This window comes from Natator depressus, chromosome 1, assembly GCF_965152275.1.
Source record: "Natator depressus isolate rNatDep1 chromosome 1, rNatDep2.hap1, whole genome shotgun sequence".
NCBI lineage: Eukaryota > Metazoa > Chordata > Testudines > Cheloniidae > Natator > Natator depressus.
The window spans coordinates 67,515,792-67,540,224 of NC_134234.1; the positions used below are offsets into that span (position 1 = coordinate 67,515,792).

General features: G+C 42.1%; 1 protein-coding gene across 1 annotated transcript in view; it reads right to left on the bottom strand.

The window, feature by feature from the left end:
* DIAPH3 (diaphanous related formin 3) overlaps positions 1 to 24,433 on the bottom strand; it is a 541,978-nt gene that overhangs the window by 247,051 nt on the left and 270,494 nt on the right. The window contains exon 19 of the mRNA XM_074961715.1: positions 10,961 to 11,062. Within this exon, the coding sequence (XP_074817816.1) occupies positions 10,961 to 11,062 (102 nt within the window). The remainder of the gene's footprint in view (positions 1 to 10,960; positions 11,063 to 24,433) is intronic.

Below are 24,433 nucleotides of genomic sequence, written 5' to 3' on the forward strand. Positions count from 1 at the left end.
GGGTGGGGGTCCATGTGTAGCTGGTTGGGGTTAAGTAGGGTGGGGGTCCAGGTGCAGAGGCTCAGCAAAGCAGTTGTTCATGTGGGGGAGGGGCTCAGCTGGGGGTGGTCCAGATTCAGGGGGTGGACAGATGGGGGGCAGCTCCCCGTACAGGGACCCTCCCCTCACACTGCCCAGGGGGAGCGTGTCAATCTGTTTTTCCAGGGAGAAAGAGTAAAATCTGTGGGGGGCATTAATTCTGCGCTTGCATAGTGGTGCAGAATTCCCCCAGGAGTAAACCTGCTTCGTTTCTTAGTGGTCATGATTGGGAAGGTGAATGGAAGGTTAAGTTGTAAACAGGGCCTTAACAAGCAGTATATTGGAGTCAGGGTGTCTATGCTAGCTAAAATAAACAAGAACACCGTGGTGCTAGGAATAATGGACAAAATAAGTTAGGACTATAAAGATGAGATAAAGAACAGGCTGAGAGTGGACAATGCATGGACACAGCATGCTATGCAGGGATTAGTTCCTACAAATTAAACAAGCCAGTCCCAAAACATGTGATGCAAGTTACAGTAAATTCAATCAAATTTACAGTAAATTCAATGTAATATGTAAATGTATGTAAAGAAAGAGGTTTTCTGTTTAACTTTGGATGTGTGGTACACCATATACCCACCCCCTATACTTGAGTATGATCAACTCAGTGTAGCTTTGCTGTAGGCCAAATGAAGAAACCTGAGTGATTAAATCTGGCATTGAACTGAGGTTTTTTTGGATCCCAGAGAACTGGACAAAGTGTTCTCCAAGAATAGAACAAGGTATTCTGGATAAGCCAAATGGAAAAGGTCAGGGTTCCTTCCCCACTCTGAACTCTAGGATACAGATGTGGGGACCTGCATGCAAGACCCCCTACGCTTATTTTTACCAGCTTAGGTTAAAAACTTTTCCAAGGCACAAATTCCACCTTGTCCTTGAACAGTATGCTTCCACCACCAAGTGATTTAGATAAAGAATCACGGAAAGGATCACTGGGAGTTCGTGTTATCCAAAATATCCCCCCAAGCCCTTACACTCCCTTTCCTGTGGAGGCTTGAGAATAATATCCTAACCAATTGGTTACAAAGTGAACACAGACCCAAATCCCTGGATCTTTGGACACTGGGGAAAAAAAATTATCAGTTCTTAAAAGAAGAATTTTATTTTAAAAAAGAAAGGTAAAAATCCCCTCTGTAAAATCAGGTTGGAAGATAACTTTACAGGATAACAAAAGATGCACAAAACACAGAGGAACCCCCTCTAGCCTTAGTTTCAAAGTTACAACAAAACAGGGATAAACCTCCCTCCAGCAAAGGGAAAATTCACAAGCTGAGAAAACAAAGATAAACTAATATGCCTTGCCTGGCTGTACTTACAATTTCTGTAATGTGAGAGACCGGTTCAGAGCGGTTTGGGGGACATGGATTGATGTCCGATCCCCCTTAGTCCCAAGGGCAAACGAACAAACACAAAACAAAGCCTCTCCCCCCCGCCCAGATTTGAGAGCATCTTCTTTCCCCATTGGTCCTTTTGGTCAGGTGCCAACCAGGTTATTTGAGCTTCTTAACCCCTTACAGGTAAGGAGGAATTCTAGGCTACCCTTAGCTGGGTTATGACGGAGAGAATCCCATCAGATAGCCTAGCTCGAATCAAGGGAGCCTTATCTGGATTCTTAGACACAGACAAGTAGAGGTCGAGAAGTTGAACTCCTCAATGTCCAGTTAGAAGGATCCAAGGTAAGAAAAAAACCATCCTTAACATAAATTCGCTGTTGCCTTTTCTCGATCACAAAGGGAGAGAGAACTCCTTTCTGGCAAAGGCAGCCATTAAATGCCTACACACAGGGCTTAAACTGGACTTTTGCTCCTACAGTTCTTCAACACCTCTCTGCCTTTATATAGCCTCAGTGTGAGGAAAAGTCTGTGAAGCAGAAAAAGCTATCCTGGGCCTTGAAAATGCATCAGCAAAGTAAAGATCAGAAAGGGCAGTAACCATATATGGAAGAGGTTAACACTGTTTTTTTTAAAAAAACAAAACAAAAAGCTAACTCTGAACATCAGCAAAACAAAAGGTCTCTACCAGCCAGCTCCCGGTCAATCATCAGACCCAGCAAGGAAGATCTACATTGACAAAGAAGAACTGAAAAATGTAGACTTGGCCTATCTTGGCAGCCATAGATGTTGAGATTCAACACAGAACCTGCTGAGCCAGCCTTGCCTTTGGCAGACTGTCTTGCCAAGTTTTCAACAATCGCAATATCAGAACACACACTAGACTTTTAGTTTATAAAGCGGTGGTAATCCCAACGCTCCTCTATGGTTGTGAGACTTGGGTGACCTATAGAAAACACCTGAAAAACCTGGAACGTTTTTTTTGAAAAATCAGGAAGTCAAAGGACTTTGAGCATGTTCACTTGATGGCAGAACAAAATGGGCTGTATTTCAAAACAGACACAGCCAAGACCTATCCCACTCATTTAAAAGTCTCATACTGCCTCTAAGTCTGCAGATCAGAGGAAAACTCCATCATTGGGTATGAAAGAGAAACAACTGGAATTATCATAGTGCACAGATGAAATCAAATAGAGCACTGATTCTCAGAATTGGAATATCAAAAAACTAGATTTGAGCATCATAATATTAGACTCTTAAGCTTCCTTACTTCAGAAGGAAGACAGCGGTATTGTTGTTTTGGATAAATGAATCCAAAGTTATTTCTGAAATTACACAGATATGAAACCCAACTAGAGTTGAGCATGCATTTCAGATCCCAAGAAATGAATTACCATAACATGGCAGTTTTAAAAGTGTCAGATTTGTAACAGAAATTCGATTCCGGTATCAAGAAAAATAAAATCTGCCTACCATGGATAACAAACAGACTATTCTTCTATGACAGCATGTGTTTCAGAATGAATAAATAGATCCCAGCATTTTATACTCTATAAAATTAAGGAGGAAGTACAATCCTAAACTATCCATTTTTTGTAAGCATAATGGCTTTTTGTCAAAAACAAAAAAATGAATACTACCTAGGTGATCTGTACACTGATCCACATTAAAGATTGATGAGATCAACTTATTTGTGGTTTAAATTTATTTTCTAAATAGATCTGCCTCACTTTCCATAAACTTTCCCTGTCAAATGAAACAAATCTTTTGCAAGTTAGCGCCTTTCACTGTATGATTACGTAAGATCACAAATGTGCTTACAGTTGTTGCCCATTATTTTCTCTGCATGTTTATAAAAGAGAATTATAGTGTTAGTTCAGATCCGTGCTAACTAGACTATGACATGATCAGAGGTGCACATACAGTATGAAATGATGGGCAATTTAAACGTAAGGTGAAAATATTTATATATTAGACTGCCAGGATTTTTTGTGTTTATTTGAACATTGCAGATGAACAATCTTAAACCTTTCTTCTTTTCATTTATGCAGAATACTTTGTCGCAGAATCAGTCAGCCACAATGAGTTAAAAAGAAAAACAGGGGGGGCGGGGGGGACAACCTTAAAACCTGACCTGAAAATACAAAAAAGCGGAAACAAGGACAATTTGCTATGCATGAGTACAAAAGAACAACATAAGCATCTACGGACAAAATCTGAAAGGCAAAAGGCAAAAGTACAAAATGAATTACAAATAACAAGGGACATAAAAGGCAATAAAAAGAGAAAGTAAGACATAAGAAAAAGACAAAGGAACGTATAGGTCCATTACTTAATAGGGAAGGAGAGCAAATACTGGAGGACACAGGACAGCTGAAGAGCATAATTCCTTTTTTACTCCAATCTTTACTAAAAGGGTTAATTGTAACCAAATACTTTAACACAATTAACAAGGGGGAAGGATCTCAGACCAAAATAATGAAACAACTGGTTACAGAATATTTAGTAAATTAGATGTATTTAAGCTGGCAGGACAGGATGAAATTCACCCTTCAGTATTTAAGAAACTAGCCAAAGCAATCTTTGAATCATTGGCAATTACCTTCGATAACTCAGAGAATGAGTGAAGTCTCAGAGGACTACAGAAGAGCATACATAGTACCTATCTTTAAAAAGGTCAAAAAAGGAGATTTTGGAGAATTATGGATTAGCCAGCCTAACTGAGATACCCAAAAAGAGTACAAATGATTAAGAACAGCCAAACTGGGTAAGACCAATGGTCCATCTAGCCTAGAATCCAATCTTCCAATAGTGGCTGGTACCAGATGCTTCAGAAAGCATGAACATAACAGGGCAATTTATTGAATAATCCATCCCCTGTCATCCAGTCCCAACTTCCAGCAGACAGAGATTTAGGGACACCCAGAGCATGGGGTTGTATCCCTGACCACTTTGGCCAATAGCCATTGATGGACCTATTAAACAATCATTTTGTTCAAACCTAGAGGATAGTAAGGCGAAAATTAACAGCCAGCGGGGACCTGTAAATAACAAATGATGTCAAATCAATCTAATTTCCTTATTTGACAGTGTAGCTGACTTAGCAGATGGGGGGAGCAGGAGACATGATATATTTGAGTTTAGACACAGTCTCATAAGCAAACTAGGGAAATGTGTCAAACAGGGAGGACATGTCAACTGAGATCCCACTTGGGGTCCATTACTATTGAATATTTTCATTCACAACTTGGAAGATGGAGTAGATAGTATGTTTATAAAACTTGCAGATAAGAAGGTGGGGGTTCCAATCACTTTGATGGACAGGATTAGAATTTTATTAAACTGAAGAATTGATCTGCAATTAGCAGGATGAAATTCAGTAGGAACATAATTTTCAGTATAAATACATGACTCTTTAAATATTATCAATGTATACATTTCTCTATGATTATGACAACAAGTGATATTCTGGCTCGTGGCAGATAGCTCACATACCAGCCTTGGGTTAACTATTATGTATATATCCAACCCCGGAGATCTTTGTAAAACCCTAAGCACTCCTTGTGTCCTCTGCTGTTGACATGAAGCGGTCCCTGGGTCACACGTAGGACCAGTAGCCCTCATCTTAGTTTTCAGCAAGGGAATATAGGAAAAACTTTCTAATCACAACAATTGTGAAGCACTGCAACAGATTACATAGGGAGGTTCTAGAATCCCCATGATTGGAAGTTTTTACAGACATGTTAGACAAACACCTATCCGGGATGATGTAGGTATACTTAATCCAGCCTTAGCACAGGGAGATGGGCGAGAAGACCTCTTGAGGTCCCTTCCAGCTTTACATTTCTATGATTCTATGAAAAATGCCAAGGTAAACCAAACAGAAAGTTGACAATTAAAATAATGTCTTTTCATTTACCCTGTTAAACGTCTTCAAACTAAATTCTTGTAGCCTGATTTAGGGTGTACTAATATTAATATAATTTATCAATTTAGTTTTAATTAATAATAATTATTATTATTAATATAATTAACATGGGTCTTAGGCTCACCAATTTGTTTGATCAGAAGATAAAAGTTCTTGTCCCGGATCAGGCTCCACAGAATTTATAAAGGACCCTCGGGGGTATGACAGGAAGCTCACACTGAGACAGATTATAGCCTTAAAGACTTTTTATTTAAAATCAATAATAGTAAGTAAATGGTAAAATACTCAGAGTTATAAAGTTACAATAGCATTACTCTTATTCAAAAGATATATATAATAATATAGTATTATATGCTACAAAGCTTTGGTTAATATACTCACACCCTTCCTTGATAACCTAGTGGAAAAAAAAACACAGGACCAGCCTTGCCATTCAGGTTTCTCAATTCTTGAGTGAGGGATGCAGTGTTTAGAAGAAATCTAATGCTAAGAGCTATCAAAAACTAGCTTCGGGTTTACTTGACTAACAAACTTAAAATCAAAACCTAATGAACAAACTAAGAATAAAACTTAGGGAAACCAAGCTTAGCCTAGTTCCCTTGAAACTTACAGTTTGAGAAGAACAAAGTATAGCCTACTAATAGTAGTAGTCATAGTAGATAGATGGAATAAAATAGAAGAGGAAAAGGAATAGAAATAGAGTAGAAAAGAATGAGTAAGAATGGAAAACTCTAGCGAGGTGAGTTACCTCTTTTACAGGGAAGAGTGCCAGAAATCCTTCCTCCTATGCCCAAATTTCATTCCTCACCCACAAAATGTTAGGGTATGCTTACCCCATAGGCTAGTATGTTTGTGCGTATTGACACATATATACGCGCATAAGTTTTCTTGTGGTGTACCTGTTAAGTCTGTGGGTACACATTGAAAAAACCCCTATGCCATTCTTCCATTGTCTATTGGTCTAGATAAAAGGTCTTAGACATATGCATGGATATTCATCTATTTAGTTTAACAAGATATAGGTCAACTTTACTTTTCTGGGTAAAAGGTCTAAATACAGACATGCTAACTTTGCCTTTGCTTAACATACAGGATATGGCCTGCAGGTCTCTTGCATTACAGCCAAACTTACTTTAATATAAATTTATAAACCTATTACAACACATCAAATACTTAAACTATAAGACAAGATATATATAAGCAAGCATATATATATCTAATATATATATATATATATATATATATATATATATATATATATCTTATATATATATATATATATATAAGCATATATATATAAGCAAGCAGTTTAGTCCGAGAGACTACATTCTTAATTGCCTTAATGAATAGATGTCATAGTACTCTTCCTCCATTCTACAAAAGATTCCCCATAAAACAACCAAATAGCTTCATCTACCAAGAAACAACGCTAATAAAAATAGTAAGAGGAGCCTTCTGCTCTCCTTCTACTGCTGAGAAAATTCTGTAATTCAAATATATATATATATATATAAAAATTAAATTCACCTCATATTTTATTTAGCTGGGTCTTGACACTTTCTAGCTTTGTCAGGAAGCCTGGGCTGAACCCTCATCAAACATTACTCAAAGAAATCTAAGGCAATTAGGATGTTAGTCCTCTTTGTTGAGGTCACCATGGCCTTTTACGATCAATCCCTGATAGAGGAAATCCAGATTAAGATGAGAGTCATTTAGTTTTACAAGAACAGGTGGTCTACAAAACAAACTCATTTGGCCCACTCCGGAACTGTAAGAATTTCAGGTTTCTGCATTAAACAGCCTTGTTTGGCACTTTCCACTTGAACAGTTCAGGAGGGAACACCTAGGTTAAGTGTAACTCCCACGGTATGGCCAACAGGATGTAAAATAGAATTACCCATTTCTAGTAACTGCTGAAATTCTAGGACAGGGGTTCTCAAACGGGGGTCAGGACGTCATTACATGGGGGGATCCCTCCTCTAGGGAATATTCTTCCAGAAGCACTGTGGATCTGCTGAGTCAGTTGGCTTGCAGTTTCAAGTGCACAGGGATTTTTACTGAAAGCAAGCACTTGTCACCCCCCCATCCAAAGTAGCAGAAATGTCCCTCCAAAAACCAGGACTCTTGGTCTATCACCGGTTCAGATATGCAATAACTGTTTGGATGTCTGAGTTAAGGGCCAGCCTGACTACACATGAGATCAAGAGAGTTTATGAGATGAGCCTTCTCAGCTGGGAACCACAGTGCATTTGCTTATCATACTTTGTTGCTCAAAAACCACAGCCAAGAGTTAGTGCTGTCTATTATCTCAAAGAGTAAATTGAGGAGTACAGCATGTTGACAAGGGGCAATGCACTAGGCAGCGTTCAAGTGTGTGTCTCGGCTTTCCACATTTACATTCAGAGTTATTCTTCAGCATTCACTTTGTCCTACTGTCACCACTCTTTGCCACCCCAGCTCTAGCTCATTGTCCAGGGGGAGTTGTTCTTAAGGAGCCAGAAGTCATCTGTTTGCTTCCAGGGAGACCATGTATACTTCCCCAGGTGGTAGAGATGGACCTGGTCAGTCCCATAGTAGGAAACTTTTCTTTATGTTTTGCTGATTTTTCTATCTTTGCAGAAAAACCTCAACCTTTCATGATATTCTTAGAATCCGGATGATTTAAGTCCTGAGCCATTGGGGTTGCTAGTAGCACAAAGGTCCTGTAATACAATCATGCCCAAGGGACTAGATTGTTATAGACCATTTAACCAAGAACAGAACTGCTCTCATAGGTGTCAAATTGGATTGCAGGATCAAGTCTAAGGATTATTCTAGTTTCTGAAGGGTTTATGCTGGCAGGGAATCTCTGCCTAGCTTCATGGGTATCAACGCTCTCAGATGGCGTTCTCAGAATCTTGATCCCTGTTTTCAGGGGTAGATCCCATGACCTTGCTCCAATTATCCAAGTTATCCAAATATGGAACCTTACAGGTTCTACTGATACAAAGAATGGCTACTGTTATAGGCATAATGCCCCTTTCCTGAAACAGAGTTACAAGGTGATTTGGAAAGGAAATGACTTTAGAATAAGTGAGGGTTTGGACTTTTGCACCCAAAAAGTCAGCACTGGGAGGGAAGCCTCTTGACTCAATGTACCAGAAAATGGAGACTTGTAACCTGAGAAGAAAGAATCCTCCCTGCAGCCCCGATCTGTTCTAAAGTGCTCTAACCAATTATATGCAAAGAGCTAAGGATATTGGCAACTAATGAGAGGAAATCCCAAACAGCATCATTAAATCTTTGATCTACCAACAATAAGTTAGAAACAATACCGTGACTTTCACGACCCACTACACTTAGGTAATGAGATCCAGAATTCCTTATCCTGTTGGATCTCTGGAAATCAGCAGATAGCAGATGCAGAGGGATAAGCTGCAGTGGAAAAATGGGAAGTGCCATAATCATAAATTCTCCCACCGACTCCCTCAATTTTCCTATGAGCTAAGGAATAATCTGCTTTCTGGTACATGACATAATAGCCCAATCTTTATGAAGGGTTGAAACCCATTTATCTGTGAAGCCAGGAAACTTATAACATTGACCAGTTCCATAAAAAGAAGTTTTGGTATCTAGGGCTCAGCAAATAGTCTGCATTATTTTCTGAGAGCAGTTCTGTTCTTGGCTTAACAGAATATAACTGTCTAGTCCCTTGGTCATGATTGTATTGCAGGACCTTTCTGCTACTAGGTCTCTGGCCAGGTTGTAGTGGGAAGCCAGAGCCAGAGAGTGCGGATCAGTTGCTCCTCTGGCTGGTGGTACCATTGAAAGGGTAGCTGCGGTATTCCCCCATCTGCAGCTAGTGCCTCAGCTCCCAGCCCCCTCCGATTGCTCATGCAGCAGGTAAGAGCTTCCCGGATTGGGGTGACCCAGTTCTGAGGCCAGCAGAGCCCGCAGGGAGCAACCACTACAGGGGGAACCCTCCCGGCCCACAGCCCCTAGATATCCCCTCCCTGCACCTTGAGCTACCTCCCTGCCTACACACAGCACATAGCTCCCCCGGCCTGCACCCTGAGCCATTTTCAAACATTTTGAGCTGAGTCCCACTTTGAGTTATATTTTTTGGTTGCAGCCCCCAACAACCCAGATAGACTGTGTGGCCTGCTGAGGTGAGTCCGGGGGTGGAGGTGGTGCTCCCTCCCTGGACCCAGCTATGCAGAGCTGACCCGAGCCCTTGCCAGGTCAGCCCTTGCCCTCCCCAAAATAGAAGTCAAACTATGTCTATGCCCAAGGGTCCCCTGCCCTGGCCTGGAGCCCAGAGTTCTCACTCCCCAACCCACTCTGGGTGCTGGAGTTTTTAATAGTATGTTGAGGGGGGGGCCTCAGCAAGTAAAAGGTTGAGAACACCTGCTGTAGAGTCTACTTCTCTGTTCTCCTGATATCATTTCTCCCTGGTCTGCTCTGGAAAGGAGGAAGAATCTCAGGGTCTGTGCAATACCAGACTCCATAAAAGAAATGAAAGGATGAATCTATGCACAGGACTGGGAAGGGAGGAAAAAGAGTAGAGAACCCAGCACTATCTCCAGGTCCAATCTCCCTTTCTGCTTGCCTTCCTCCCTAGTAGCACTGTTCCTATTGCTACATAAGTTGCTCACCATATTCCAGTCATCTATCTATTGCTAAACACCAGTGATGCCCTTCTTACCACAACTTTTATTCTCCACTAGTCCTTCCCACAAAGCCCATTTCCCATCAACGCTTCATCCTGGTGCATGCTCAAATCCTGACATTTAGTGGGAAACAGAAGTGTTCCAGCTGACTGGAACGCTTCAGAGGCTATTTGTTTTGCATCCAATGTCATAACTAGGGTGACTTGCAAAAAGAAAAAAGTGATGAATATTAATTAATTTTAAAACTAGTACCTCAGAATTCTATCATAAAAAGTCTTGAGAATTAAGATCAATGATCTCCAAATAAGGGTCTCCACATCACCCTTTCATCATGACAGAGATGAGTATTATTGCCCCTGTACCCTTTCACTTACCCCTCCATATTCTTTCTACTATATGTTTGGAAAATGATGGGACCCACTCAACCCCGTTATGGATTTGCGAAGGTGAGAAAAACTTGTACTACAAGAATATATGCTGTAAAACATATGCCCAAAGGCACAGGTAGTTTAGTGTGATGATATAAAAGGGTTTTTTGCGCAAACATGGTCGATTGACAGCAGAAAGTTGGTGTGGAAATCTTAACTAAAAATTTGATGGTTTTTTTTACATTTTGTCACATTACAGAATGACTTCTACCATGGAAGTTCTAAAATAGCTATAGAATTAACGTATTTTAGATACCTATGAAAATTCCAACATAGAAACTGCCATTGTAAATGATTTTGCTGTAGAAAAGTTATATGATTAATAGTTACTTTATTTCAATCAGGAGACAAAGAACGATGTAATGAATGGGATTTATGGAAATATGGATATGTCAGTTGATATTTATCTAGAAAGTACCATCACTTCTCTCCTCCAGCTTCAGCCTCTGGTTATAATGAGGAACAACAAGAAGGTGACAACACTTCAACACTGGTTACTAATGTAAGACAACTGAAAAATAGCAGCAATGGGCTGGTACTCACCACAATTCCAAACTGCTCTGGTTCAGACAAATTATTATATTCACTCTTGAATTTGGATAGTGTATTCAGCTGCTCTTGTTCAGGAAGATGTTTTATTAAATTCTAACAAAAAAAGATTGAATTATGGACATTAGAAATCTCAAATCTTGCATTGCCTGTATATCCAACCACAGATTTTCATGCATGATTATTATTGATATAGCAAGCAAACTGTACAATCAAATGTGAAGACAAGGTCCCTGTCCTGAAGTCCTTACAATTTATATACATAGTACATTGAGGAATGTGATTAAGAATGCACAGAAAAAGTGATTATGTAGTGATGGTTAGCATACCTCTTGTATATGATTTTAATTCTTTTTTGAATACCAGTTTGAAGGGAAGAACAAAATTGATAAAACACACTTCCTGTGCATGCCTAGGTAGAAAGCATGGTGAATGCAGTAGGATAGGAATTTCAGATGTAGGGTATCCAATGAGTTAACACACTAATTATTCATCTCTGGAAAAAAGTGCGAATGGTGTTTTGGTCATAAATGAAAGTGAGTTGCATTTCCTTATCCTAGCTCCTATTTCTGTAATTCAAAACCACCGTAGAATGCTGCAAAATCTGGCATGACTATGAGCTGTAGATCAACAATGACGTAAGACAGATACAGGGTTCAAACTTGACTGCGATACAGTAGTACAGCGTATCAGCACCTCTCTCACATTCTTCTACAGAAGCACAGTTGCTATTTAAAAAAAAGAATAAATCTTAATAGATAAAGATTGTGAAAATCTTGAAAGCATGAGCCAAGTGCAAACCAATGCAGTGATGTCTTCCTATGTTTGCAGAGCGGATAAAAGAACAGGTCAAAGAGGTATGAACTGACCTATTCATTTCAGTAACTTAGGCCAAGTCCACAGTTACCGGTAGATCGGCACTGCTGCAATCGATCTAGATGGTGTTGATTTAGCAGGTCAGGTGAAAACACAATAAATCAATGGGAGAGCGCTCTCCCATCGATTTGTGTACTCTACCTCCCAGAGAAGAGTAAGGGAAGTTAGCAGGAGTGCCTCTCCTGTCGACCCAGCACAGAGTAAACACTGCGGTAAGTGTATCTAGCTACGTGAACTTCAGTTACATTATTCACGTAACTGAAGTAGAGTAACTTAGATTGATTTATCATGGTAGTGTAGACCAGCACTCAAATAGCCAAAAAGTTTACTAAATGTCAATACTATTAACTGGTTCACTGCATGGAAGAAAAAAATATCATATAGGGACAATATACAGTCTTTTGTAAGTGATCATTCATTTTGATAACATAATAGGCTTGAGAGAATACCTCCTACTACACATCAAGAAGTAGCCAAGCTCAGGGTGCAGAACATGGCATCTAAGCCCCACTGAGGGGAAGCCAAGTCCAAAGAACTCAGCAGAGCCCATGGACTTATTCAAATCCCAGGAAGGGGAAAAGTGAGTCCCAAATTACTAAGCGGAGCCAAGGGAGCATGCATTGTTTGAACCTCTCAGTCTATTGAATGATGTCTCATTTTGCAATTTCAAGCTTATTTTGTGGACACATCTTGCAATAGTAATCCTCCTTTTTTCTTCCTCCCATTATGACACCTGAATAGGAACTGCAGTGATTTATAGGTCAGGGTACTGATATATGGGTGGGAAGCTAACTCACCACCCTGCCAATATTATGTCTGGCTCATAATCTCACACTTCAGTGAACACTAAGTTAATTCAAGTTTAAAAATTACAAAACAGTCTTTAAATAGAACACAATTGTACTTAATACTTATTCTTTTCTCCTGAAGCTTTGTAATATTTTTACCATTCATATTGGCACCCACTCTACTTCTGCAAATAAACACTGTCATTTAAAAGATTAACCTGTTTAGTGTTCTGTCTAGACTTTTTATAAATGGCCCAGGCACATAGGTGCTAAATGTTTCTTTTCTGGATGGATCACTGGATATTTGAACCCAAGATCTCTGACCTACTAACAAAAGGCCACCCCAAAAGACCAATTCTTTTTAATGCAAATGTTCCATACACCAGCTAATATACGTTTTAGGTCGGTAATGACCAATAATTATGATTTGATGGCTGTTCTGGGCAGTAACTGAGGTTCTTTGAGATGAGTGTCCCTATGGGTGTACTGGCCCCCTTGCACCTGGGATCGGAGACTTTAAATCAGCAGTGCCTGTCGGACCACACATGCACATCTGCTATACAGTCCAACCACCCCCAGTTCCTTCTCTACTGCAGAGTATGTATCTGGCTCTAAAGCAAAGGGGAGATGGGCAGGTAGTGGCGCACCCATGAGGGGCACATCTCGAAGAACCTCAGTTTACTGCACAGGGTGAGTAACTTTCTCTTTTTCTTCGAGTAATGTCCCTGTGGATGCTCCACTTGTAGGTGACTAAAAAGCAGTGCCTCTAATTGGAATGCTGGGGCTTCGGAGCAACACATACTGCTGATGCTAGGATAGCAGGTCCTAGAAGTATGTCCTCTGTGGTTTCACATAATAGCGTAGTGACCGGCAAAAGTATCTGTTGATCCCCATGTGGCCGCTTAGCAAATGTCAGCAATGGGGACATTATTAAGAAAAGCTACTGAGGTGGCAAGTGAGCGTGTGGAATGTGCTCTAATTTTAGTAGGAGATTGTTTGTTGGAGTTCGTAAGATAAATGTCGACATTGTGAGATCCACTTGGAAAGACATTGTTTAGAGATGGCTGTGCCTATGGATCTTTCAGTGGTTGAGAGAAATAATCATGGAGATTTTATGAAAGGTTTAGTCCTGTCCAAGTAGAACGCTAATTGTTCTCATGTCTAGGGTGTGTAGAGCTGCCTCTTGGTTGCTGTGACGCTTCGGGAAGAGGCAAGGAAGGTGTATTGGGTGATTGAGATGAAAAGATGATGGAACTTTGGGTAAAAATCTTGGATGTGGGCATAACATAACTTTGTCGTTATAAAGCTGTCTATGGTAGATATACCATAAGTGCTGCAATTTCACCGATTCATTGGGCAGAAGTGATGGCGACAAGAAATGCCGTTTTCATTTATAACATGCACGTAAGAGCAGGTTGCCATTGGTTCAAATGGGGGGGCTAGTCAGAGAATGTAGGATGCAGCCAAGATGCCAGGCCAGGGTTAAGTCTTGTATGGATAAAGATTTTGGATACCCTTCAGAAAATGTTTCGTGAGTGGGTGTGTGAAGATGGAATGGTCAACTCTGTGGGAGTGAAAAGTAGTGATTGCTACCAAATGTACCAGAACGGAGCTAATGGATAATCATGATTATTTAAGGTGTAACATGTAGTGAGGGATAAGTGGTAGTGGAACGCATATTGCGTTGACCTGATGGGAGGCCCACCGGCATGGAAATCTAGTCCATTTGTGAAAGTAAGTGCGTCTAGTCGTATTGCACCTACCATTCAAAAGTATCTGTTTGACAGTGTTCTAACAGGTTATTTCAGAATCCCAGAACCATGAAGGAGCCAGGCTTTGAGGTGGAGCATCTGTGGATTGGGATGGAGGATGTATCTTGTGAAAGGAGCCGCAGCATGGCATGGAGAGAGATTGGGCAGCACACCATCGTGTGAAGGAGATAAGTATATCAGACCTGTCGTGGCCACGTTGGAGCTGTAAGGATGACAAGAGCTAGGTCCTCCTGTTATCTTGCAAAGTGCTCAGAATAGGAGGGGGAAAGGAGGAAGGGCATAGAGGACTGGTGCATCCTATGTGATGAGGAATGTGTCTCCCAGCGATCCATGTACCCGTCCCAATCTGGAACAGAATTGAGGGCAGAGGGTGCTTTGCGTTGTGACAAAAGATCTATGGTGGGGTGATCCCAGCAGTTGAAGATGAACTGAAGGACTCACATATCTACAATGAATCAGAGAAATCGCCTGTGGGCAGGGCATACTGTGATTTGAAAGTATGAGTCTTGGAAGTCGAGGGCTGAGAACCAATCCCCCTGTTCAAGTACAGGGATAATAGTGGAAAGGACAACAATCTTGATGTGTTGCAGTTTGATTAATTTGTTTAAATTGCAAAGGTCCAGGATAGGTCGCCAGGCTCTGGATTTCTTCTGCATCAGAAAGTAATGGGAGCAGAAACCCTGCCCCCTGTGTTTGAAAGGGATCGGTTCTATTGCTCCCAGTTGCAGAAGATTATTTATTTCTCACCATAGAATAAGTTCATAACAGTATTGTGGGAGGAGGTGATACTTCCCTGGGTGTCTCTTCGGCACTGCCATGTAGATGCCAAGAGAGTGGAGAGTAGCTTGGGAGTCTTTAAGGGAATGCAGAGAATTGTCCATGCGCTCCAAGAATAGTTTTTAGCTCTCACAGGGTAAGTCTTCTACAGTGGCTTGTACTTCCTTAGGAAAACCAAAGAGGTGGAGCTATGATGCATGCCCCATGACCCAGCTGCGATGGAGTGTCTGGTGGTATCTGCGGAATCTAACTAGGCTTGTAGGGCTGTATGGGCTACGAGGTGTCCCTCCGATATCAGGGTCTGAAATTGCTCACTTTTGGCCGTGGGAAGATCATGGCAGAGTTCCTCCAACTTGCAGTAGTATAAGTAGTTGTATTTAGCCATTAGAGCTTCGTAGTTAGAAATTCAAAATTGGAGCGTGGCTGATGAATATGCTTCGTGTCAAATAAGTTTAAGTGTTCCCAATCTCAGTCTAGATGCCGGGAACAGGAATGGCACTGATGACCTCTCTCTTGCACCGCATTGACCACCACAGATTTCAGGGTGCAAGAACAGAAATTCTGCATCTTTCACCAGAACACAGTATTTTTTTGTCAGCAAGTTTGCAAGTCTGAGGGAAGGACGCCAGGGTCTGCCAGAGCAACTTTGTGGGATCAAGAAGAGACTCATTGATTGGTAGTGCAATCTTAAAAGAAGAGGATATGTGCAGCAGTTTATGCTGCTGGTCCTTAATTTCCTCCAAGGGAATCTGCAATTCTGAAGAATAATTCTTCAAAATATCTGAATTCGTCAGCAGCTATAGGCGGTGGAGGCACGATAGCCTCATCAGGGGAAGAGGAAGAGAAATGTAATGTTGGAGGAGTTTTCTCCTCCAGTTTCTCCTCTTGTTCTTCCTCCTCATTTGGTACCAGTGGAGGTTCCATCTCTGGAAGGCAAGAAACCATTGGAGAATGGAGAGGTGTAGGTCTCCATCTTTGCTCCATTGGGAGTTTCCCAAATTGTGCCCTGTACAAGGCCCAAGGGTCCCAATATGGCCAGTGTAGAGGAAGTGGAACATGTGGTTGCATCCATGGTGGTCCGTACTAAGATTGTGGACCAGATGTAGACTGTGCATAATGAGGATGAGTAGGTGGAACTTGTCTGATAGACAAGGGTGCGATGGAGACCTCTCCTCCTCATCACTGGGGAAGCGAGAAAGGGAGGAGTGTTGAGAGTCTGGAGAGGATGGTGGAAGTGGTGGAGGTCACATCTAAGGAGAGGCAACTCAAGAGTGTCAGATACCAGCAGGGTATATCAAGTCTTGTGGAAGGGGAAAAAGCATCAGCGGTGCCAGCATATGACTCGGAGCTGAAAGAGGGATGTGTTCCCCTGAAGAGTCGAACATGGAACAAGAGACTTTGCTGGCGCCAATGACTTTGCCAGCACCAACAACTTGCTCGGTGCCAATGGCATCATCGGTGCTGAAAAGGACACCGGTGCCAGCAGTTTTGTCAGTGCCATAACTCCTGAAGTCGTCCTGTCTCTGTCTCCAGAGCTGACAGATGGTGCTGAGGGAGCAGGTCTGCCCAACTGGGTCTTTATACCCTTGCTTCATGCCAGTACCAGAAGTAAATGGACGGGCACTGGAGCTATGTGCCGTCAGATGACGTTGAGGAAACTGATCTTGCAGGGGACGGTGTTCTGGCAGGCTGTGCCTCAAAGTGTGAGGAGGGAGCCTGTTTCTTTTAATCTGAGCAAGAAAGACAACTTTCTCTTCAATGGACGTGGGAAATGAGGATCAGCTGACTACCTGGCAGAGCGAGAGAGCCTCATTGGAGGGGAGTCCAGGCCTGTGTCCGATGCAGATCACAGTGATTTCTCTGTAAGGAGTTTTAGCCAAATGTCCAGGTCTTTTCTGGCTCTGGCTACCAGGCCGTGTCAGTGGGAACACTTTTGTGGGATGTGTCTCTCTCCCAGACAGCCAATACACTGTGGGTGGCCATCCAACACTGGCAAGGTAAATCCGCAAGAGATATGCCTCTTAAAATTTAAAAGGAAAAAAAAAAAAGCACCTGGATGATAAGCTTGCAACTAACTGCGGAATATAAAAATCCAATACAGCGCCAGATGCTCAGGTACACCAGAGCAACAAAGATCTGCATGTATTTGAACAAATTTTCACGGATTTGCATACATTCAGGTACAGCACTACCCTGGTGAGCTGTTGCAACATCAATATCCTTCTCTTTCACACACACAAAATGGGGAATCTGGAAGAGCCAGACAGATGCTGGGAGCGCAACCAGCAGAGCCCAATGGGCTGAACACTTAAGACAGGTGGGAAACAGGGGGCCAAAGCAATGCCTACTACATACGCTCAGGGAGACAGCTCTTATTTGCCTTTCTTCTCATTCAGACAGCAAATGAGAAAAGAAAGCCAATCAGAGGAGGTTTCTCCTTAGAAGCCCCGATTATTTTCCCTCAGACGCTTGAAATGTCTGAAAACCTGTAGTCTTTTGGAAAAACAGCTACCAGGACTGGGAGCAGGTGGCTTTCTACCACCTTGCTACTCATTTTCCACAACCCCCAATCATGGAGGCTACAAGGAACTAAGACAGTTTCTGGAGCAAGTTAGAACAACCCCAGGGCTACTTCAACTTGTGCCAGCAGATAACAGCTCCTGAAGTACTGCACTGCTAATCAGAATAGCTGGAGTACATCAGACTATAGCCACACCCCTAAGCAATCTAAAAGAACCCTATATAAAGGAAGAGTGCAAGACCAGGAGTGGCTGACACATGGGCATCAGCTTAAAGTGCATCTTTGCACTACTGTAGCAGCACAAAGAGAAAGTTAGGAGGGGCCAATGTTCTATAACTCAAAATCCCACCTGAAACACACACTCATCACTGAAGGCTTTCAAAAAGATCAACCATTCCTTTTAAAGTTAAATGATTGCTACAGAAAGTTAGACATTAATGTGAGACTTACAAAATGGCACGAATAATGATCTCCTTTTATTTTCTGGGTTTAAGTAAACTATATAATTGTGTATTCTGCATGTTCTCATTTTTTAGTTTCATTTCTATATAAGGGCCACAAGTGAATCAACCTGTTAGGTAAGGAAGTAATATTCAACATTCACTATTTACTGTCAGTGATATAATTAGTTTGTTTCTGTACCCACAAAGTTCTTTCTTCTCTATGTAAAAAGAGAAACTGACAGCCACTCAAAGCGAAGAAACCAATTCCAAAGTGGTAAAATAATGAGTTAGAAAAACAACTCAGAATTACACAAAATAATATTTGTCTTATACATACAGCTGTGAGCGGTGTGTGTATTTAATATGGATATGTATTAAATACTATAAACATTAGCACATTTTAAAAGGTAAGATTTTAGAATCCTATGAACCAACTGACCCTATCCCCCACTTTCAACAGAGCAGAAACATACCAAGTTAGCAACCTGAAAGCATAAACCCTATTTTTGAGCTTTCCTTCTGTTCTTAAAAACAAAGAAATCAGACTGAACTTTCTTACTCAGGAATCCTTTCCTCACTAAATTATGTATGAGTATAAACTGTAATGATGTCTCACTGTGAGGCAGTCAGTTTTCTCAGTGGGTTCCTCAAATGCTGGCCTTCCCTTGGTTTCTAAGGTAAGGGAGGCCCAGTGCGTCATGCTCCAGATAATCCTTTCCCTCTGGATTTGGATTGTGAGGCCTCCTCTCTTCTCTTCTATGAAGCTGGGTACTTAAGGTTGGTGGGACACTTCTGACCAAGAGGCAAAACTGAGTTTTCTCAAGAGAATATGAGAACAGCTGGATCTCCTTGTGCTGCTCGAATATGACTACTTGCAGACATGTCTCTTCCCCAAACTCTGTGCCTGTCTGAGCTCAGTGCACATATGTGGGCAGTCCCTGGAATGAGTTGCTTTCTGGACTGAAGTTGGTTGCCCTGGCATGTCTGCTAGGCTCCTGGTCAAGTAACTCCGCCTTCCCCTCTTCTTAACTGTTCCATCCCCCATTTCTGATATGGTTCTCAAACATCAGCTAGGCAGGCAGTTTCAGTTTCAAAAAATGAGAAGTGGGCTACAATAGATAGCAAAGAAAATCAGAAGTTATTAAATGTAGAAAATTAAGAAGGGAAGCTAAAGACTTGTGGGAAATATCCAGGGATCAGCAGTTTTTTGCATTAACAAACAGTTTTTAAAAACATATTAAGAACAAAAGAAATCTGAACAATGGAATAGGACCTTTACTAGATGATAAAATTTCTATTAATTATGCCAAAAAGGAAAAAGTATTCAATAAACATTTCAAACACAATGCATTTTAGTACAGACCAATATAAAGTCATACATCTTGGAATAAGTAATGCAAGCCATATCTACAGAACGGGGGACAGTAGCCTAAAAGTAGCAACTGATAAGAATTTAGGGATCATAATGGACAAACAACTCAACATGAGCTACCAGTATGATGTTGTGGCAAAAAGGGCTAATTTGATCCTTGGATTTATAAACATGGGATAAATAAGTAGGAAGAGGGAGGTGATATTACCTTTGTATAAAGCACTGGTGAGACCAACAACATAATACTGGATACAGTTCTGGTGTCTAGTGCCCACATTTTAAAAAGGACATTGAAAAACTGGAGAGGATATAGAAAAGAACTGCAAAAAATTATTCCAGGGCTGAAGAAGTGTGCCTTGCAGTGACATACTTAAGTGCTCAGTGTTTAGTTTATCAAAAAAAAAAAAAAAAGATCAAAAGGTGGCTTGATTACATTGCATAAGTACCTTCACCAGGAAAAAATACCAAGTACTAAATACCAGGCCTAGCACAGAAAGGCATAATAAGAACCAATGGCTGGAAAATGAAGCCAGATTAATTCAAATTAGAAACAAGACACACATTTTTAATAGTGAGGTTGATTAATCATTGGAACAAACTACCAAGGTAAGATTCTCTATCATTTCATATCTTCAGATGAAGACTGGATGCTTTTCTGGAAGATATGTTTTAGTCAAAACCATAGTTTTGGCTCAATCTAGGGGTAACTATATGTAATTTGTTAGTTTGTAATATAAAGGTCAGACTAGATCATTTTATTGGTCTCTTCTGGCATAAAAATCTATAAATCTATGAATAACATGGTGCTCAGAACACCAGCAGCAGCTGGTGGCCCAACTACATTAGGGTCCCAACATTGTTAATACCAGCAGAGTGAGTAGACAAGACTTTATAGATTTTTCAACATTTACTGCCATGGGTGGAGCTAGCAATGTCCACAAGATCTAGCTGCAGACTAGTAAACAGAGTAATACTCAATCTTTACGAGAGCACCTGCAACCTGACACATCCCAGAACAACAAATAGGGCTGTGACCTAAGTTCCCTCTAAGCTGCGCAGCTGCATAGCCATGCAGCTGCCTATTAAGCCCTGTATAGGGACTCAGGGCTATAGTGTGGAGAGAGGCACCCCTCCCCACCAGCCCCAGTGCGGACCTGCCGCAGGAGGGAGAGGCGCCCCTCCTCGCTGGCCCCAGCGTGGAGCTGCCGCAGTGGGGAGATGCGCCCCTTCCCACTGGCCCCAGCATGAACCTGTCTCAGACTTGCCACGGCCGGGAGAGAGAAGCCCCTCCCTCGGCCCACCCCAGCCCAGCTGGGGCTGCCGCAGCCAGAGAGAGGCACCTCACCCCCAGCTGCTGTAACAAGAGGAGGTTGGGGGGAGTCCTCTTTCCTACCACAGCCCTGGGGCAGCCTGCACCCCAAACCCCTTATTCCAAGCCCCACCGCAGAGCCTGCACCCCAACACTCTGCCCCAGTCCTGAGCCCTCTCTCACACCCTGAACCCCTCATCCTCGGCCCCATGCCAGAGCCTTCACCCATTGCACACAACTCCCTGCCCCAGCCCTGTGCTCCCTCTCGTACCCTGAACCCCTCGGCCCCATCCCCACCACATGAATTTTGTTATGGGCCCCAATATGAAGGTGATACACATCACCTTCATATTGGGGCCCATAACAAAATTCATTCCACACATGGATATAAAAAATTAGAGGGAACACTGGCTGTGACCCTTCTTGGGATTCCCTCAAAGACTTTTTTCCACTCAGCTTCCCAAAAACTCAGTTCAACTCCAGCCTTCATCACTCATGTATCTGAATTTGGCACAAAACAATGCTACACTGAGTTGATCAGACTCAAACGCATTGGGATCGATGTAGGGTACATCATAGTTCCAATGTCATACAGAAACTCTCTTGTTTTTGTATACATTTACACATCTCATTGCACTTATTGTACATGGCATCAAACATTTTAGGACTGGTTTGGTTACTTAATACAAACCAGTCCCTGTACCACACGCTCTGTCCACATGTTGTCCATGTTTTGACTTCCTCTTTACCTCATCTCGACGTTCCTAACTTATTTTGTCCCTTATAATCTAGTTCATAGTAAATAGTTTCCTGAGTGTTCTCCTGAGTGTTCTCCCTCTGATCTTAGTTGGCTCAGACTTTGTCTTTTTTAGCCTATTGACCTATTTACTTGTCTTATTAAGCAGCCTGTTTCAATTTGATGATTGGATTTACCTCCCTAATCTTATCTTCCAAAGAACAAGGCCTCCCCCTCATATATTAACTACTTATGTGAGGGCAGGCCTCAGCTATAACCCTAAGAGCCTCTCAAAGCCGAACGGCAAAGGACCCACTGTACTGAAACTCATATCAGGCCTGACACACTCACTACACTCAACACACTGTTGTGATATTTATCCAAAAGGTATCCCATAAGGTTTCATGTGAACTGGCAACACAGTGGAATAAACATCATTGTGTGGTGTGTATACAGGTTGTGTAAAAAGAGTTACGTACGTGCGCTAGAAATATGTTCTTCAAATGTGTTTTGGAAGGCAATGGACACACAAGTGTGCCCTAGACACAGGAATGTTGTTTTGCCCAGTTACCTGTGTCTCCAATTCAAATTAAGCAAGGAAAGGCCAAAGACAAAGGAAGTATATTTTTATATCTAAAGTAAACAAAATGATTAAACCAACCAGAGAAGCATATTAACCAGAAGAGGAGGAAGACAGCATGGCATCCGCACAAGCAGAAGGGAAGAAAAACTCGATCTGGGGATACATCTCAAAGGTTTACGGGACTATAAAAAGAAGAAGAAAACTCCTTCGTTTTCCATCTCTTACTCCTGTGGGAATTCGGCGCAACGCAGAATTTTGCGGAAATTAATGGTTTTTGCACATATTTTCTTTCCCCCACAGAAATGGGCTGCACTGCTGCTGGGCACCACTAGGGGCCGCTGGACCTGGCAGAAGCCAGCTCTCATGTAGAAGACACTGCAGGGGCGGGGGGAGTAAGTAGAGAGGTCCTAGCAACTGCAGTTCCCTGCACGCCCTGAGGGAAGGAGATAACAGCACGCAGGAAACTCCGCAAAAGCCTGGCTGGGACCCTGTTTCTTCTTCTGGCTCCCTGACCAGTAGGGGAGCTGGTGTCTGGACTGCAGGGGCCATGGCTGGCCTCTGGGAGGGAGGGGGCTGACATCTGGGCTAGGGGGACCATAGGCTGGGCTCTGAAGGGGGAAGAGATGCAGGTATCTGAGCTACAGGGCCCTCCACAGATGGACTTGGGGGGAGGGGATTCACATGTATTGGCTGGGGGTGGGGGGCCTGGAGCTGGTCTTCGGGGGAGGGATTGTGGGTGTCTCGCCCTCCTCAGTCTGCAGGGGTGCGGGACTGAGAAACAGGAACTGGGTTGTCATGGGGGTTTCTTTAACTCTCTACTCCTGGGGAAAATGTTGTGTGACTGTATTGTTACAGACATATTTGCTGACAGGTATTTTGTGATAAATAACCAAAATAATTGAAATGGGCATGAATATGTAGTGTTATTCTGACAAATAAAATTTGCAGAATTTTAAAATATTGTGTGTAGAATTTTTTCATTTTTTGGCACAGAACTCCCCTCTTAGGGACATAGAGAACAGTACCCTTTAAGACAGTGGATCGTATTGGCCTCAAGGACAGGAGCCGCTGACAGCTTCCTATAAGAAACAAATGGTTTTAGGCAAAGATATAGCTCACCTAAACTAAGTTTTAGGCACTAGAAAGTGTTATTTTTGTTTTATTTCTAAGCCTTTTCTATCATTTTATTGTTGCCCAGTATCACTTAAATGTGTAAAAAGAAAAGGAGTACTTGTGGCACCTTAGAGACTAACAAATTTATTTGAGCATAAGCTTTCATGAGCTACAGTGAGCTGTAGCTCACGAAAGCTTATGCTCAAATAAATTTGTTAGTCTCTAAGGTGCCACAAGTACTCCTTTTCTTTTTGCGAATACAGACTAACACAGGCTGCTACTCTGAAACTTAAACGTGTGTTTTTTATTAATAAACGTATTCTTGTTTTATTTCAAAACCACCTCTCTGCTGTATATTAAAATAAAGTGTGGGACCTCAGCTAAGCTGATTGGCTCGTGTGTACTGTCTATTTGGAGGCAGCAAACAACTGAGTGCCCAGTGAGAGGGATTGGACAATGCGGAGAGATGTGTCTCTAGAAAACTCAGGAACTGGTGTTCACTGATTATTACCTGCAAGGCAATGTTAAAGACTGGCAGCGTCTCGAGACGTTTGCTGGTGAAACAGACAGACTGGCATGGCAGGGAGCTGGCACACAGTCTAATCTCCAGCAAAGCTCACTCTTACTCAGTGAGAAGGGTAACACAGTGGCTGACAGTTCTGGGCTGCCTTTAAGAGAGTGTTGCAAGGGTGTGCTCTCCTTGTTTTCCCCCGTGCTTTCTGCTTTGCATGCTAACTCCTGACCCTGTTGCCAGAAGAATTGGTTTCTCTTATGCCTGCTGCATTTTGACTTCATTGTCCAACAATGAGTTTGACCCCCTGAAGACCTCCAGCAGTCCAAAAGAGCAGGAAAGCACGACACTTACTTTCTAAGAACACAAAGCCACGAGGGGGATTTTTTTTTTCCTGCAGTCAATCCATGTGGCCTCTTAGATGTATCACATTCAGTAAAGACATGTGAAAAGCACTATACTTAGGAAGGGAAAAAATCGAATGCACAAATACAAAATGAGGAATAATCAACTAGGCAGTAGAACTACTGAAAAGTATCTGGGGGTTATTGTGAATAGCAAATTGAATCTGAGCCAACAATGCGATGCCCACTCTACTCAGCACTGGTGAGGCGTCAGCTGGAGTACTGTGTCCAGTTCTGGGCACCACATTTTGACAAAGAAGTG